The sequence below is a fragment of the Leptinotarsa decemlineata genome, unplaced genomic scaffold (genome assembly GCF_025532065.1).
Source record: "Leptinotarsa decemlineata unplaced genomic scaffold, Ldec_3_MD MMD2_tig00000505_RagTag_RagTag, whole genome shotgun sequence".
NCBI classification, from domain to species: Eukaryota; Metazoa; Arthropoda; class Insecta; order Coleoptera; family Chrysomelidae; genus Leptinotarsa; species Leptinotarsa decemlineata.
This window is the reverse complement of record NW_027412549.1, coordinates 14465675-14482676: the sequence shown is the minus strand read 5'-3', so window position 1 is coordinate 14482676 and position 17002 is coordinate 14465675. Positions and strand designations below refer to the sequence as shown.

At 36.1% G+C, this 17002-nt stretch overlaps 1 protein-coding gene across 4 annotated transcripts in view; it reads right to left on the bottom strand.

Moving 5' to 3' along the window:
- Positions 1 to 17002, bottom strand: part of LOC111505601 (uncharacterized) — a 55902-nt gene that overhangs the window by 32945 nt on the left and 5955 nt on the right. For 2 of the 4 annotated variants that reach the window (XR_002722159.2, XM_023160440.2), the window contains exons 4-7: positions 15416 to 15622; positions 14678 to 14716; positions 11853 to 12059; positions 7396 to 7656 (exon numbers count right to left, since the gene is read on the bottom strand). Coding sequence is in view for 3 of the 4 variants with exons in the window: in XM_023160440.2 (XP_023016208.2) it covers positions 7396 to 7656; positions 11853 to 12059; positions 14678 to 14716; positions 15416 to 15622 (714 nt within the window). In the remaining variant the exon portion in view is untranslated. Of the gene's footprint in view, positions 1 to 3515; positions 3754 to 7395; positions 7657 to 11852; positions 12060 to 14677; positions 14717 to 15415; positions 15623 to 17002 lie in introns of those variants that run through there. The other 2 variants (XM_023160441.2, XM_023160439.2) reach the window with 2 other exon arrangements.

Sequence of the window (17002 nt, the reverse complement as noted above, 5' to 3'; positions counted from 1 at the left end):
GCTGCCACCTAAGTTTTCGGATTCATTTTCTCTTTCATGACCACACTCAATTTCTCTACTACGAGGTCGCCAGTCCTCTCAATATGACTCTCACAAATAACACATTTATTATCGCATTGACGACCTCGTCGAATTCGTCGACATCCAGCCTGGTTACTGGCGTAGGGGGTCGCCCTAGTCCTCTCAAAATGTTTTTCACTTCAATTTTCATTTGAACTTGACATTTTTCGAAAAACACTCCACTGCGACTACGACAGCCAGGTCCATCTTTGAGGAGGGTCGTTATCGGCACAACCACCCTCTGTCGCGATTGGAGAGAAACCCTCTGAAGTAAGCTAGTCAACATTTTAGTTTTTCAAGAAAAGTCACCAACAGAGTGAAGTCATCTACGTATGTTTGCGTGCAAACTGGCAACTGTAGCAGGCGTATCATTACTTGTCCATCAATGCAAATGTCATCGCCTGACAAAAGTTTATGTCTGGATAACTGGATCATTATATAACCTTTCAATGAACTATACTACCTTTAATACTAAATAAAATATGAATTGAAATTACAAAAAAGTCCTGTTCCATTTGCTACCTTAATCAAAACTAATTATAGGTACGATACTGGCAGCAAGCGGCTTATCGTATTCCAATATTAGGTAATTTAGTTGGGAGAGTCTATACCTGCGCGATCGCTCGCCATCTGGTTTGGCGCTTGTTTTACCCCAATTGGCATTTCCATTTGCTTTGAATAAAGGTTTTACTTTGACAATTTTCGCGATTTTCGAGATTTTCCACTGTATACTATAGGGCGTGCCTGTAGTATAGGGCGGGTCTATAGTAGAGGGTGTGTCTATAGTATGAGGCGTATCTGATGTATATACACGCCCGAAAAAGCTATTGTATAGCAAAAAGCGTGTTGCGGTGCTGAATTTCTTTCCAGTGAGAGGTCTGAGAACAAGAAAAAATCACTGGGGGCTAGATCTGGAGAATGCACTGGATGCAAAAGCAATTCGAAGCCCAAATTATGTAATTTTGCCAAACTTTTCATCGATTTGTGACACGATGCATTATGTTAATGAAACAGCACTTTCTTTTTCTTCACTTGGGGCCGTTGTTCCGTAATTTTATTTTTAAACGCTCCAATAATGCTATTTAGAAGTCGGTGTTGACGGTTTTTTCCTTTTCGAAATAGTTGGTGAATATGCACACCCCCAAATTCTCATACCATAATCTTGACAGCTGACTGTTGCGTCTTTGCGCAGGCAGATGCCTGTCTCCGTTCCAAGGCCATGTCCCATCGCAGTGTACACACTGTGTCAGGACGGTACAAGACGGGAACATGACGGGACGTGGACGGAAACATGAAGAGACGTGTCGTTCTAGCGAAGACAACACGGCATTGGCCTCACTCATCCTGTTCCCATCTTGACATGTACCTGTCCATTGCTGCCTCAATGTCCGTCCCTCTATAACAAACTATAAAAAGAGAAAATGAACGTCCCATCATGTTCTCGTCCTGTGACGTTCTGTCGTAGTGTGCCTGTGCCGTCCTGTTGCAGAACTCGTTTAGTTCCCAGCACACTACGACAGGACGGGAACAAGACGGGACATTCTGTCGCAGTGTGCGGTAAGTTCCCGGTACACTGAGACGGGACGGCACAGGACGGGAACATGACGGGACGTGGACGGAAACATGAAAGGACGTTACCTTCGATCGGGGACATCATGGCATTGGCCTTGCTCGTCCTGTTCCCATCCTGGCAGGTGTCTATCCTTTGCCTGCCTTAGTGAGCGTCCCTCCTTAAGAAACTATAGAAAGAGAAAATGAACGTCCCGTCATATTCGCGTCCTGTGACTTTCTGTCGTTGTGTGCCTGTGCCGTCCTGTTGCAGTACTCGTTTAGTTCCCAGCACAACACGACAGGACGGGAACATGACGGGACATTCTGTCGCAGTGTGCGTTAAGTTCCCGGCACACTGAGACAGAACGCCACAGGACGGGAACGTGATGGGACGTAGACGGGAACATGAAAGGACGTTACCTTCGCTGGGGGATAGCATGGCATTGGCCTTGCTCGTCCTGTTCCAGTGTGCGTTGAGTTCTCGGCTCACTGCGACAGGACAGTACAGGACGGAAACATGACGGGACGTGGACGGAAACGTGAAATGACGTGACCTTCCAGAGGAGACAGCACGGCATTGGCGTTGCTCGTTCCTTCCTTAGTGTGCGTCTTTACAAACTGAAGAGATGAAATCAACGTCACGTCATGTTCCCGTCCTGTGCCGCCCTGTCGTAGGGTGTATGTGCTGTCGGTTGCTGTGTGCGTTGAGTTCCTGGTGTACTGCGACAGGACAGTACAGGACGGGGACATAACGGGAATATGAAGGGACGTGACCTTCGAGCGGAGACAGAACTGCATTGGCCTTGCTCGTCCTGTTCCCATCCGGCATGTGCATGTCCATTGCCTGACTTAGTATGCGTCCCTCCATTAGTAACTGTAGAAAGAGAAAATAAACGTCACGTCATGTTCCCGTCGTGTAGCGTCCTGTTGCAGTGTGCCTGAAAATTATGACGTTTACACATTATACACAATTCATTACACCTCCATATCAACATAAAGTAAATAGCACCTGGTTAATAGGTGGATATCATTGACTCAATTATTGCAGAAACAAGCTCTGAACCAATTATATTTAGTTTCAATCATCATACTGAACATTATGTTATCTAATTCACTCTGGTCATCCTACTAATATCTCACGTTTTTCAAAACGCAAAGAATTGAAAGTAGCCTACAGAACAAATAATAATTCATTGAAAATAATAAAGATACGAGTTGACTTGTGGTTCTTGTCATAAATTATTTATCGGACAGACAGGATGGGCTTTTTCCAAAAGAATAAAAGAGCATATGAGTTGTTTTTTGAATGGAAAAAGCAATTTATCATTTGCGAAAACATCTCTTGACAGAGGGGCACGAGTTCGATCATAATTATGGCGTATTGCATTTGGAGAGATCAAAACTCAACCTTATGGAATGTTCAGAAATCAATATATGTAAAAATTCGGGATTATTGCTCGATGATCAAATAGATTTGAATTGTTTTCTTCTATAGAATTCAGATTGCAACCAGGAAATTGGTAATTAGGACAGATCTTGAAAGTAGATAAAATGATTGTTATTCATTATTCTCCATTCTTATGAAATGTTCCACGATATGTAAATAGTTCAGGTAACTGATTCATTGTGTGGAAATTTGGCAGGCAGTAATATTCATAATGATTCAAATTACTATGAAAGTACGACACAGAATTTCTATAAACAGTATTGTGACGCCAGAAGATGCTATCCTATAGCGAAACACGAATCGCTGTTTTCTTTAGGTTCAATATTTACACTTTCTCAAAGGAAATTTCGAAACTACAGATAGTAACATTTATATTCGTGACAATAATATATTGTCTGGAGATATCATTGATTAATTCTCAACCCAATACCATTGAAATTCAATTAGACTCGTAACATTTCATTACAAAAATTGACATTTTCTCTATTCATTATTTTTATACTGATTCACTAATACATTCGAAATGATTCACAAGTATCTTCTCTATCGGATGTTTGGTCACTCAAATAATTTCATCATACTTCTTTTCAATAATCTCTTTGATCGGGAATGTACACTTTCGGCTTGTATTTCGGTTTTTTGTGCGATCCCTTTTTCTCTTCAATGCAGCAAGGGTTTTTCGGCTTGAAACGTTCCTGAAAATAATTGGAAATTATAATTTTCATAAAAACTATCGAAGGGGAACTTGCATTTTTAATATTCGAAACTGTAAACTTTACGAGAAAGCAAGTTCCCCATGTTGAAATTCGTTTCGTAAAACACAACTTACCTGTTTCTTCATTTGGTCTTGGAAAATTAATAAACACGAGAAACACAGGTAAACGTTTCACATGGGGACCTCACCAGTTTAAAAATGCAAGTAATTTAGCCCCCGATAGAAAAGTCAGAACATTGTAAAAATGGAATATACAAGGTGATGAAGGTTTGGTGTTTTATTTGAATTGGATAGATACAAGACGTTTTTGTAGTTTGGGAAAAACTGAGATGTTTTATTCATCAATTTCTATTTTGTCCTGTTACGATATTTTCTCAATCACGGAGTCCCATCGTTTTACTATTTGATATCGAACCGTATGTGGCTCCAAATAGAAATGAGTGCGGAACGAAAACTTTTTGCGCGCAAGAAAAAAACACCGGAGAATTCGAGACGGGATCCGCGGAGATTTTGAGAGGAAGTTGGATTAGATATTGGCTGCATACTCAAGGCTCTACTCAAACTGCAGTTTGAGTAGAGCCTTGAAGATGACAGCACAGTCAGCTATCGAAAGCGCTCGCATATAATAAATAGAAGTTATAAAGCTTCAAATCCTTTTTGTGACATGTTAAAATTGTATATATCTAATATACGGGGTGTAACTGAATAAGTGTAAAACATTAAAGGAGTTGATTCCTCATCGAAAAAAGATAGGATCTTCCATATAAAGAACTTTCATTGGAGCATCCTTTGTTGAGATACAGCCCCTTAAAGGAGGTACATAAAGTGTGTATAACAATTTTTTTCACAAGCACTGAAAAAGTTACAATATTGAAATTAACCTGACATTTTGTACTACCAAAAAGACACTTACCCAGAAATTTATTTGGTTCACCCCATGATTGTAAGGTGTGGAAAACGCAACCCCTAAAATTTATTTCCAATGTAACTTTTTGTCTTATTATTTGTTTACCATTCAAAAATGTATTTCCGATAGCCTGTTTCATTCTAAACAATAAATGTCTCTTGGGTTTTTTTGCCCAAAAGAAACCAATTCGCAGCAAAAACTATTTAACGAACAACTACAGTGATACATCGTCATAAATGCGAAAATACGAAACTAATCTATCAAGTAGGTCGCTATTAGCGATAGTGACAATTAAATTGATATGACGCTGTCAGTTTATGAATTTTCAAAATTGAATTAATACTAATTGTGTGTTGTTGTTCTGTTCTTGATTTGTTACTTTAATAATTCACTAAAATGGCACACACAAATGAGGAAATGACTGATATGCATTACGTTTACGCTCTGTCGCAGGGAAATGGGTTAGAAGCTTCTAGAAGATATGCTGAAATGTATCCTCAACGCCAGCATCCTTCACATAGAATATTTGCTCGACTTCATCAACGATTACGAGAATATGCTTCATTCGATAAAAGAACGCAGGATTGTGGTCGCCATCGAGAAGTACGAGCACCACAGCTTGAGGAAGCAGTACTTAATTTGATTGAAGAACAACCTACTACCAGTACTAGAAAGATTGCTTTCCAGCTAAATGTTGATCATATGACGGTATTTCCAATTTTAAAGGAACAACTCTTATACCCTTACCATCTGCAACGAGTACAGGCATTGTTAACGCGAGACTTTCCGAACCGTCTTGAATTTTGCAATTGGATGCTGGAAATGATTAGAAGAAATTGTGACTTTCTGAAGACGATAAAATTCACAGACGAATGTAGTTTTTCTCGGTACAAGATTATTAATTTTCATAATTACCACATATGGGCTGATGAAAACCTTCACGATATTGTCGAAACTAACCATCAAGAACAGTTTTCTTTTAACGTGTGGCTCGGAGTTATTGGGGATGATTTAATTAGGCCTCATTTTCTACCTCCTCGATTGAATGGAGAGGCATACGTTCAATTTCCAAGAGGAGTGCATACCATACTGCTGGAAGAAGTTCCTTTGGGCGTCAGAAGGGATATGTTTTTATGCATGATGGGGCTCCCGTCCATTTTAGTCAAGTAGCACGTCAGCATTTAACTGAAACATATGCAAATCAGTAGATAGGTCGAGGAGGACCACAGAACTGGCCCGCTCGATCCCCAGATCTCAATCCTCTCGATTTCTCTATTTGGGGCCATTTACAGCATTTGGTTTATCGTACTCCTGTTCGCGACGTAGAGGACTTAAGAAACCGCAACATCGATGCGTGCAGAGTAATCAGAGAGAATCCAAATACTTGGCTCAATGCGCCGACGTCTAGACGCATGCGTAATGTCTGAAGGTGGACATATTGAACATTTACTATGAATTCTACATGTTGTGTATTTTGTTATTAACAAATTCGTTTTGTCTATTACCCTTCAATCGTTTAATGCAGGTACCAAATACAAAATAACAATAAATCCAGTTCGCATTTATGACGATGTAGTTGTTCGTAAAATAATTTTTTGCTACGAACTGGTTTATTTTGGGCAAAAAACCCAAGAGACATTTTTTGTTTAGAATGAAACAGGCTATCAGAAATAAATTTTTGAATGGTAAACAAATGATAAGACAAAAAGTTACATTGGAAATAAATTTTAGGGGTTGCGTTTTCCACCCCTTACAACCATGGGGTAAACCAAATAAATTTCTGGCTAAGTGTCTTTTTGGTAGTACAAAACGTCAGGTCAATTTCAATTTTGTAACTTTTTTAGTGCTTGTGGAAAAAATTGTTATACAAATTTTATTTACCCCCTTCAAGGGGCTGTATCTTCACAAGGGATGCTCCAATGAAATTTCTTTGTATAAAAGATCGTATCTTTTTTCGATGAGAAATCATCTCCTCAAATGTTTTACACTTATTCAGTTACACCCTGTATAGCGTTATTGGAGCGTTTGAAGGCCGAAATAAGAAACAAAAAAATGTTGTTCCATCAATACAACGCAACGTATCACAAGTCAATCAAAACAATGACAAAACTACATGAATTGAACTTTGAATTGCTTCCACATCCACCGTATTCGCCAGATTTGGCTCCCAGCGACTATTGGCTGTTCGCAGACCTCAAAAAAAGCTTACCGGTAAAAAAGTTTGCTCGAATGAAGAGGTTATTGTTGAAACTGAGGCCAATTTCAAGGCAAATGATAAATCGTTCCACAAAATTGGTATTTAAATGTTAGGGTGGCGCTGAAATAATTGTGTGGCTCATAATGGGGAATACGTTGATGGATAAAGCCAATCTTGAAAAAAAAACGCGTTTTTTTTTCTTAGGCGGGGACTTTTCAGCCCAAAGACAAAAAGTTTTTTCTCATTACAAATAATCAGTTTTTCCAATCTATTGTAATGCAACTATTTTTTGCGAAAAAATATTCTACAAAGTGAAATTATTCTAGGAAATGAAATTACTTCAACTGATTTTCTACAATATTGTAAAATAAATCAAATACTAAGTTCAGAAGAACTCTTGAAGAGAATAAATGATATACAGATCATCACCATCAATATTTCTGCAGGGGTATTCGAAAATTAATGAGACAACCCTTGTATATTCATTTTTTTCACCAAATAGCGTAGAAGTAACTCACATCCACTGTGGTATCTACTACCGGACATTTTCTTTCCCTGGTCGGACATTTTTTCTTTTCATCTGACCGATTGCTATTTTTACCCATTTCAAAACCTATTATTTGCGAATTATGACACATGCATTTTTGGTGGCAACCATCCGATATGCAGCCATCAGGAACGGTTTTCCTCTTTTTGCGTTGGCATTTGGGATTCTTTTTGGTTTGGCATTTCCTTTTGCTCACTTCATCATAGTCAGCTTGACTTTTGTCATACGGAAACTAAAATTTCAGTTGAAACTGACTAAAAAGAAATTCGTGTCGTACACAAGAGAATTCAAATGTCAATATCGTTATGAAATCAGTATCACGAATTTAAATTAATACAGTATGAGTGACGAAAGGATATGAACGGAAACTATACAGTACGATGCAAATGTATTGAATAAAAGCGACATTTGAAAAATATAGTTTCAAAAACTAAAAAACACGCTCTTGAAGAACATCGAACTAAAAAGTGTTTTTTTTTAATAAGCTAAAAACAATAACGAACGAAAAATACTAGTTTTATCGTGAAACAGGCGACGGACGCTTGATATACAAAAAATATGGTACAGAGCTCCCACGATTTTCAGTTGAAAGCTTTTATTTAACTTGACTTGTATGTATGTTAACAAATCTTGCAAGTTTAATTTGACCCACTTCCGGTATCCGATTGACCTAAAATTTTGTATGCTGGTCCAGAACCGATGACAATGCATTTTAATCATAAACGTGACCTGATGCTGCTGCCAGGAGCGGCTCCGTACGAGAGATCCCCTCAGCGGTAAACATCAGGGACACGAAAATTTGTATACACATTCGTTTATGATAGGCAGTTGATAGGCCCACCATGAAATAGATGCCACATCCAGGGTTGGCTTCAATAAAACATACAGTGTGACCCATTTTCAATAGAAACACCCCCTAAATTTGAAGTTGTAAATCGATTTTAATAATTTTTTTTTCAATGTCAAGTACTGAAAGGTCTACCTTGGGACAAAATTTGAAATGTTTATTAAGTTTAATGGCATACTACGATATTTTTTCTTACTCGAAAATCGGGAATTTTATTAGCGATTTTTTCATTGAAAAAATCACTATGCCACTGGTTTCATAGTGCCTCTAAATAGGTGTGACCAAAATTTCATGAAAAATATTCATTATTAACAAAGTTATGACAACTCAAACATTCGCGCAATGGAGGGTTAGAAATAAGGCAAAGCAGGCACGCGTGTTGATAAAAAAAATAGTTTTTTCAAATGAAGAAATACATGTAAAGTAAGTTCGAATTATATCAAGGAAGTTACTTACAGCGCCATCTGCCCGCGAATAGATCATGCAATAATATCGATAATTCTGTCAAACACAGATCCGGAGCTTGAGAGTTACGAACAAACAAATATACATATACACATACATACAGGTGAAGCTGATAAAAGCGTGTTAAAAAAAAGAAGCCCTTTGAAAGAAATTCAAAAATACGTCAACTTCAATTTTTGACGACCCTTCTCATGATGTTCATATGAGAGACGTTTCGTCACCGATATTGGCGTGATGACGTACCTAATCGACAATTTTTTTAAATGCAAATAAGGGTCGTATGGCACCCCGTTCATCGTCTATTCAACGGTATAGTTAGTTCAATATTTATTTATACAGAGTGAACCAAAACTTTTTATTCATTAAAAAACAATAAAATCACAATTAATGTTCAAATTGATGACCTTTATCAATGATACAATGTGAAAGACGGACTGTGAACTCTTTTCTAACGTTTCAGAAAACTTTGGAGGGTTATTTGTGCAGTCTCCGTTCTGATGCGATTCTTCAACTCTTCTAAAGTCTATCCAAATCCAAGATAGAGTAGAACAAAACAAAACCGAAGCGTGATGTTCACTTGATAGCCCAGTGTCAGATGGAAAGGACAGCGTTCATTGGTGAATTCGCCTTCTTGGTACGAGTTCGGTACCAGCACAGGGTTGTAATCAGTCGTTTGCGTGTTTGTGTGGGGTGCGTTATAGTATATTGTTTAAAATTGTTTTCCAAAATGTCCAGTACTGACACTGCTGATGACACTGTGAGCTATCCTCTGAGTTCAGCCAGGAAACGATCCAAAAAAAGACATTTGAGTGTTGAAATGAAAGAAGTGATTTTAAATGTGTTCAAGAAAGAGATGGAAGAAATTGAGACACAGACTGTCGACGAAGTCGTATCGAAAGTTTCCAATAAAATTGGAGTGTGTTGCGCTTCGATTCACAATGTTTTACAGGAATATAAACAAAATCATACATTTTTCAAACCGAATACAAATCAGAATCGTCAAACCATTATAAAATCAATAGATGATGCTGATAAACATGCAATCAGGAGGAAAGTGCATGAGTACTTTTTCAGAAATGAAATACCTACGATGAACAAAGTATTCACAGAAATGAATGAAGATGTTTTAAGCGGTCAACATTCCATAAAGTATTGAAACATTTGAATTTTGTATGGAAAAAACGAGGGCGCAATAGTTTATTATTGGATAAAGAGGAAATTGTGTTATGGAGAAGAGGGGAACAACAGAGAACAATTTATTATATGGATGAAACCTGGGTTAATGCTGGTCATACTACCCCTAAAGTATGGGTCGATGAAACTGTGACCTGATCTAGGAGGGCCTTTCTAGATGGACTATCACCGGATTAATAAATCCATCAGGTAAACTTATATTTATATTAAAACCTGCCTCAATCTCAATATATAAAAAGTAACCCTCGCATTTGTTTTATTTACTTACATACCTATTCATAATTTCAGGTAAAGGAAAACGGCTTATTATTAGTCACATCGGCAATGATAATGGGTTTATTGCTGAAGGGCTGTGGTGTTTCGAGTCAAAGAAAACTGGAGATTATCATGAAGAAATGAACGGTGAATCTTTCGAACAGTGGTTTTCCGAATTTCTACCCCATCTAGAGACTATTGCTATGATTGTAATGGACAATGCACCTTATCATTCGCGACGGTTAGAGAAGATTCCGACAACTTCTTCAAAGAAGGTTGAAATCCAAAATTGGCTGTGATCAAAGAATATTAGCTTTGAAGACTCAATGCTAAGAGTACAGCTACTAAAAATTGTCAAAGAGCGCAAGCTTGAATACCAAAAATATATAGTCGATGAGATGGCAGCAGGTCAAAACAAAATTGTCCTTTGCCTGCCTCCATACCACTGCGAGCTCAATCCCATCGAGTTATTATGGGCGGATGTGAAGAATTTTGTAGCTCACCATAACACCACGTTCAAATCTGCAGATCTCAAAGTACTTTTTGATGAGGCTTTGAAAAGAGTCACAGCGGAGAAATGGGAGAAGTGTGTTCGGCATGTGATATCGGAAGTCGAGACAAAGATGTGGAAGCTTGATAACATAATAGAGGCACAAATCGAGCCTCATATTGGTGAGGATGACACTACTGATGAAGTGACAAATTCATCCAGTTGAATAATTTTGATTAATATTCCTTTTGATTTTACATAAAATAAAAATTATCAATAAAGAAATAATTACGACTCTTTTCATATAATGTTTGAGTACGCTGTGAAAAAACCAATGAAAATCTTTTTATATTACACATATTATTTGCATTTTTCCTGTTAAACTGCAAAACTTGTGCATTTCACTCGTTATTATAAAAAGTTTTTATAAGTATGATATAGCATTTGCGATCAACAAGATGTTGGTTCTGAATACGACCCTGGCCAATTCTTGGGATTTTCAATATCACGTACGAAGGGCATGTCAATGTTTACATCCACTCTATCTTGGATTTGAATCTGCTTCAGCTCAGATTATGAACTCGTAGAGAAGGAAGCAATTTCAAATTCTATATCGTATTTATTTCCAGGGGTGCCATAAGAAATATAAATTATTTTTAAATATTTACATCGGAATAATTTTCTACAATTAATATCCAAATGATATCAAAACATTTTTCAACATAAAATCATTTGAACTGGCATTTGATGAATTATTTCACATCATCATATTTGTTGTTTTTGTATCAATTAGATCAATTCTGAAATAGCTCCATTTGTTATGTTTACATATGAAATTTTCTTGTTTCCAATACCTGTATTTTTTAGGGTGACCGTTCATATGGAAGTGGCAGAAAAAACTCATCTCATAAACTGAATATAAATGAAAAAAGTGACGGTGTTGAAAAAATATAAAGAATCAAAGTCGATTTGAATTTTGTTTTCTATTTTAGAGCTCATTCTATTGATGTTTTGAAAGTTATCAATTACACACTGATGATGATATACATCAGTAAAAAAATGTCGAGAAACTGTTTAACTCATACAGGTAATATATTTCTTCAGTCCTTTATCTGGTACGATAAGCAATGTGACAACCTTTCATTTTTATTGGAAAATAGTCATTTGATTGGCTCACCTTCTTAAAACCTTCGCAATTCAACGAATTTCCTATCGTATCCGACTCGATATCTAGCCAAGGATCAGATGGTAATATATTTTCCTTTGCACTCCAAAATCCATAAGCGGACGTCCACCCATCACATTTCTTTTTCTTCTCGGGACATTTTTCTTTTTTCTTTTCCCCTCTTTTCTCACATTTACCAGGCGGTCGTTTGCAAGGTTCCTAGAATTTATTGACGAATTAATATATGTATGAGAAGAAATATATCACTTTATATGAAAACTGATCAATCGACATTATGAAGATGGTTCATAGTCCAATAATTCACTTCATCTTGAAAATCAATCAGAATCAAGAGATATTTCCAAGTTTGAATCGCGGATTAGCGTATAATAAAAATAATTAGGTACAATAATACAACGTGACTGATTGAAAACGGAAATTATCTGATAAATTTCTGTTGGGACGCCCGACAGAAGTGATAACTTAAACTAATCTAAGTTGAACAATTCAATATCGAAATTGTTCAATTCGAGAAAAGCTTAGGTCAGTGGTCGCCAACCTGTTGATCGCGAGCTACCGGTAGCTCGCGGAGGCAATTCTGGTAGCTCTCACAACGAGTTTAATTAAAAAATACAAACTGCAGAAATCAGAGAAGCTTCACCAGCTTCACCACTAATTTTTTTTTTCATGTTATGGTGTATATTCATGAATCCAGGGCTTGAGTTCTAGATATTTGAATATGTCAACTTACAAATTACAAAACTAAAAAAAGAAGAGTTTAATGAAGGTTGATAATGAAACTTTTATAAAATATGTTCGACATGTCTTCCATTTTCTTCAATGCAGACCTGAAGTCTATGTTTGACTGTTCTATCTTGCGCAAGACAGCTGGTGTAATGCTGCCAAAAGCATTCGTTATTCTAAGTCGCATATTTTCGGAAGAAGATGGTGGCTCGATGTTAATCATATTTTTTATGTATCCCCATAAGAAAAAATCCAGTTTTGTTGAATCTGGTGATCCAGCGGGCTACCGTACAGGCCCATTCCGTCTTATACATTTATTGGGAAATGCTTCATTTAGATGATCTCTAACTTCTGCCAATTACATATTCTCCAATGATGCCTCCCCAGGCATTTATCGACCACCTATGTTGATAGTCCACCTGTCTCAATAAATGGGGATTTTCTGTCGAATAATAATGGTAATTATGTCGATTCACAAATATATTTTTATAGAATGTCGATTCATCCGACCATAAAATGATATTGAAGAAATATTCGTTTCGACGAATTTTTCCCATGGCCCAATTGCAAAATCTCACTCTTTTCTCAAAATCGGCATACAGTAGCGAGGCATGAAAGCGATGTTTCTTCAAAACTTGTTGCACTGATCTCTCACTTATATCCACTATTTCACCAATTTGTCGTTGACTCCTACTAGGATCTTCTTCAACAGCAAGATGAACTTGCATATCTTCATTAGTAGCTGGCTTGATGCGCTCATGTTTAGAATAATTTATACTTCCAGATTCAACAAATCGTTTAATTTTATTTTATTCGATGAAGGTTGTTTTAGGCCGAAAAAATATGACACAAATTTCGAGATTATTGTAATTATTCAAGAACGTACATTTTGCGGTGTAATTCACAACTTGTTTATCTAGCAACAGGTAATTTTAGGCATGGGGCGATATTTTAAGGAAAGGCTTGGACAAAAACTATGCATCAAATGAAGAAGTTGCACGGTATTCTATTTAGAGAATAAATGTTTTATAAAAATAACATATATCTCGATCACAGCCGTCACATATGGATTTCACAGTAAAAAAATCATTGATATTATGGCGATACGATAGAGAGGAAAAACTATAGGACACGCTATGATGTACAAAATTGAAACAAGATATCTTTCGTACATTTTTATCAGTCGTCAAATGGATTTCGCTTTGAAAAAAGTCTTTCATCGAGTTTATGGCGTAGAAATAGGAAGAACGACCATTTTTCGAAAAAAATGCTTTTTTAATAAAAACTATTGAACCTAGCCATAGGGAATACTTAATGAAATTTGTAGTGGTTTTGTTGGCGCTTCTTATGGACCAATAATATACATGGTGTTCCATTTAAAATAAGAAAGATTCTGCAAATTTTTATTTACAATATGTGGCAAGCGGTTTTTCATACCCTGTTTATCACGGATAGATTTCAGATATATCGTTTGAGAGAGTTACCAATGTAGGATATTTGACCAAAAAAATTCAATTGGACTAGGCACAACTTTATAATTTCAAATATTCCGAGTATATTGGAAAAAAAAATTGTCATGCTAGATATCTGGAAAACCGTCAATATTTTCGAAGTGAAGATATACATGAAGTGTCTTTTATTTTCTGTGTAGAAACCGAAAAAACTATAAAAAATATAGGTTGCTATTCGAAAAGACACAGTTGGGTTCCGCCCAGAAAAAATTGAACACCCTATGTGACCGATAATATTTTTATTTTGTCGAGCTCGTGCAATGAGGTAATATTATAGAAATTTAGATTCCTATCTGTTTCCTAAATTGAGATATGGAACACCGCGCCACTCTTGCAGGACCCTGTATATTGATACAGAAGTAAGAACTCGAAAAAGTTTTTTCCTAATAAATTATGTTATCGTATATTTGAAACAAAAAATAACGTATCGATCGCATGTTACAAAGTTTCAAGGTTTAGCGAAACACTGTAATTTACCATGATATACATTAAAATTTGAAAAATGTCCCGTATTCGAAAAACAAGAATACGTTTTTCTTACATAAATTTGTATCATACCATTGACCAGTTTCGAATACTTACCTTTTTGGTGTTACATTCCTTCGATGGCATAAAATTCACCTGCAAACAAATAAGAGTCAACAAATATAGAGTGAGACCATTAGAAGGCGGCAACGTGATACACTTTTTTATCAATGAACTGTGACACTGGATGTTCTTAAAATCAGACTATTGAAAACGTGAACATTCATTACTAACTCTTACTCGTTACATCAAAATTCATTTCCTAAATTTGTTACTGAGTTATTTTATTATTAAAAAAAGGAGCGGACCGAGAATAGATACATGAGGTACCCCAAATTTTTTTGTTTCATTTTTCATGCAAATATATTGTTGTCTACTATTTTTTGTCTATAATTCACAAACCAATTAAGGATACACCCTCTAATGCCAAAATTGTGTAGTTCTGGGATCAATATATCATGCTTGATGTTAAAAATCATATGCTCTACGGATAAGCGCCAATATTTCTTATTATTGTCGATTTCAGTTTGAATTTTTGAAACGATATCCATTGCTGCTGCCTCAGTATCCCTAGATTTGCTAAAACCATACTGACCACTATTTAAATTTTCATTCGAGTATTCCAAATTAACAGGTTAATCTTTTATGCAACAATCATTCTAAAATTTTTAAAAAAACTGATAATGCCGTGATTGGACGGTAGTTGTATTATCGTTTTAGCCATTCTCATAAACATGTGTGTTTAAATAAGTTTTCTCCGTTTACCAGCTATCGCACCCTTACATACCTACTTACATCGTTAATAACATATCCTGGTAGTGAATTCAAATTCTGTCGGCCAGCGATCGAAGTATGGTAACTCCTCCTGGGTGGTTTGATGCTTTCAACTCCCCCACATTTTTGCCACGGGCACTGCATGCATTCAGATGGATCATCTTCTAACCTTTCAGCACACGATTCACTATAACTTGGATAAGGAGCCAACTTTTTAGTACATTTTGGCTGAAAGTATAACATGTGAAGAGAATATTATTTGATTTCATCACACGGATTTATTTAGTGTTAATTAATATAACTCACATTGAATTTTTTTCATTTCTACTACAATACTTCATCCAAAAAAACTTTTATAAATGTTTTTCTTTTCAAATGGGTATTCAGTAACTTTTGAAAATATAATATTTTAATATATCATCAACTTTTTGTTGCAGAACTATCATGGAAGTAAAAGAATGTAAACTTCAAATAACTGTAGCAAATTTCAATCAAATCGGTGTCAGTATATTTATGATATTTTATGAATACCGGTTTTCTTAAACTTCAACGCCCTGTATCTCAGAAACGAAGCGACTCCAGACATATGTTCATGGAAACTTTTTTTCTTAAAACGACCTAACGAATAACCCTTTGAAGTTTCGTACATAAAAAGTGTATAACGATGAGATTGGAACCTTTGGTGTGAAAGTTGAATAACTTTTTTCGAGATCAATTGCCCTAACACCAAACTGATATTTTTGCGCTCGACGCGCGTTTCGCCAACAAAGTTATCATCCTCAGGAGAAGGTTAAGGTTAATCCTTATATACTAAAATGTGTTACCTGAGGCTGTATACCTGAAGTCCAATATGGAATTTCTCGGTAATTGACTACCTTCAAGTTCTTAGTAATTATTCTCTTCCTAACAGAAGATTAGGAAGCGGGCTAAACGGGATGGGTCCGTGTAGCATCAATTTCATTGAAGCCAGGCGTAAGCGCCTACATTCCTATTTCAATTTCAGTATTCAAACAGAGAATCAGAGACTATCTTGTAGATGGTTTTCATAATATTAATGAATATTTAGAATATCCACATTCGCTAGTCCGCAATTAATTTCAAGTTCGGCATTACCAATTTCGACTATTATGTGTATGTATAAACATACGAGCTGTTTTTGAATTGGAAGGAAAGAATTTTTGGAAAATAAAGTTTCTGGCTTTCTACTACTACATCTTCATACAAAAAAAGATGAGGGAATCTTCCAAAGAAAGGAAGGAAGTAATCAATTTGAAAATAATTAACTCTATACATGGATGTGTAGATCATGCAAAGAAGTAACTTTCAGACACAAACTGACAAAAAAGTCCTCCTGAAACAGCTACTTTTATATAAACAGTGAATTACACGAAAGAAAAAAAAATCTTTCGAAATACTTCTATATGAACACTGAATTATACAGAAGATACTTTTCTCTACTCAGTTTGTATTTCAAACATTCGTTTGATTTTAATCCACAACGAATGTTTGAAATACAAACTGAGTGGAGAAAAGTATATTCTGTATAATTCAGTGTTCATATAGAAGTATTTGTTTCGAAAGAATTTTGTTTTCTTTCGAATAATTCAA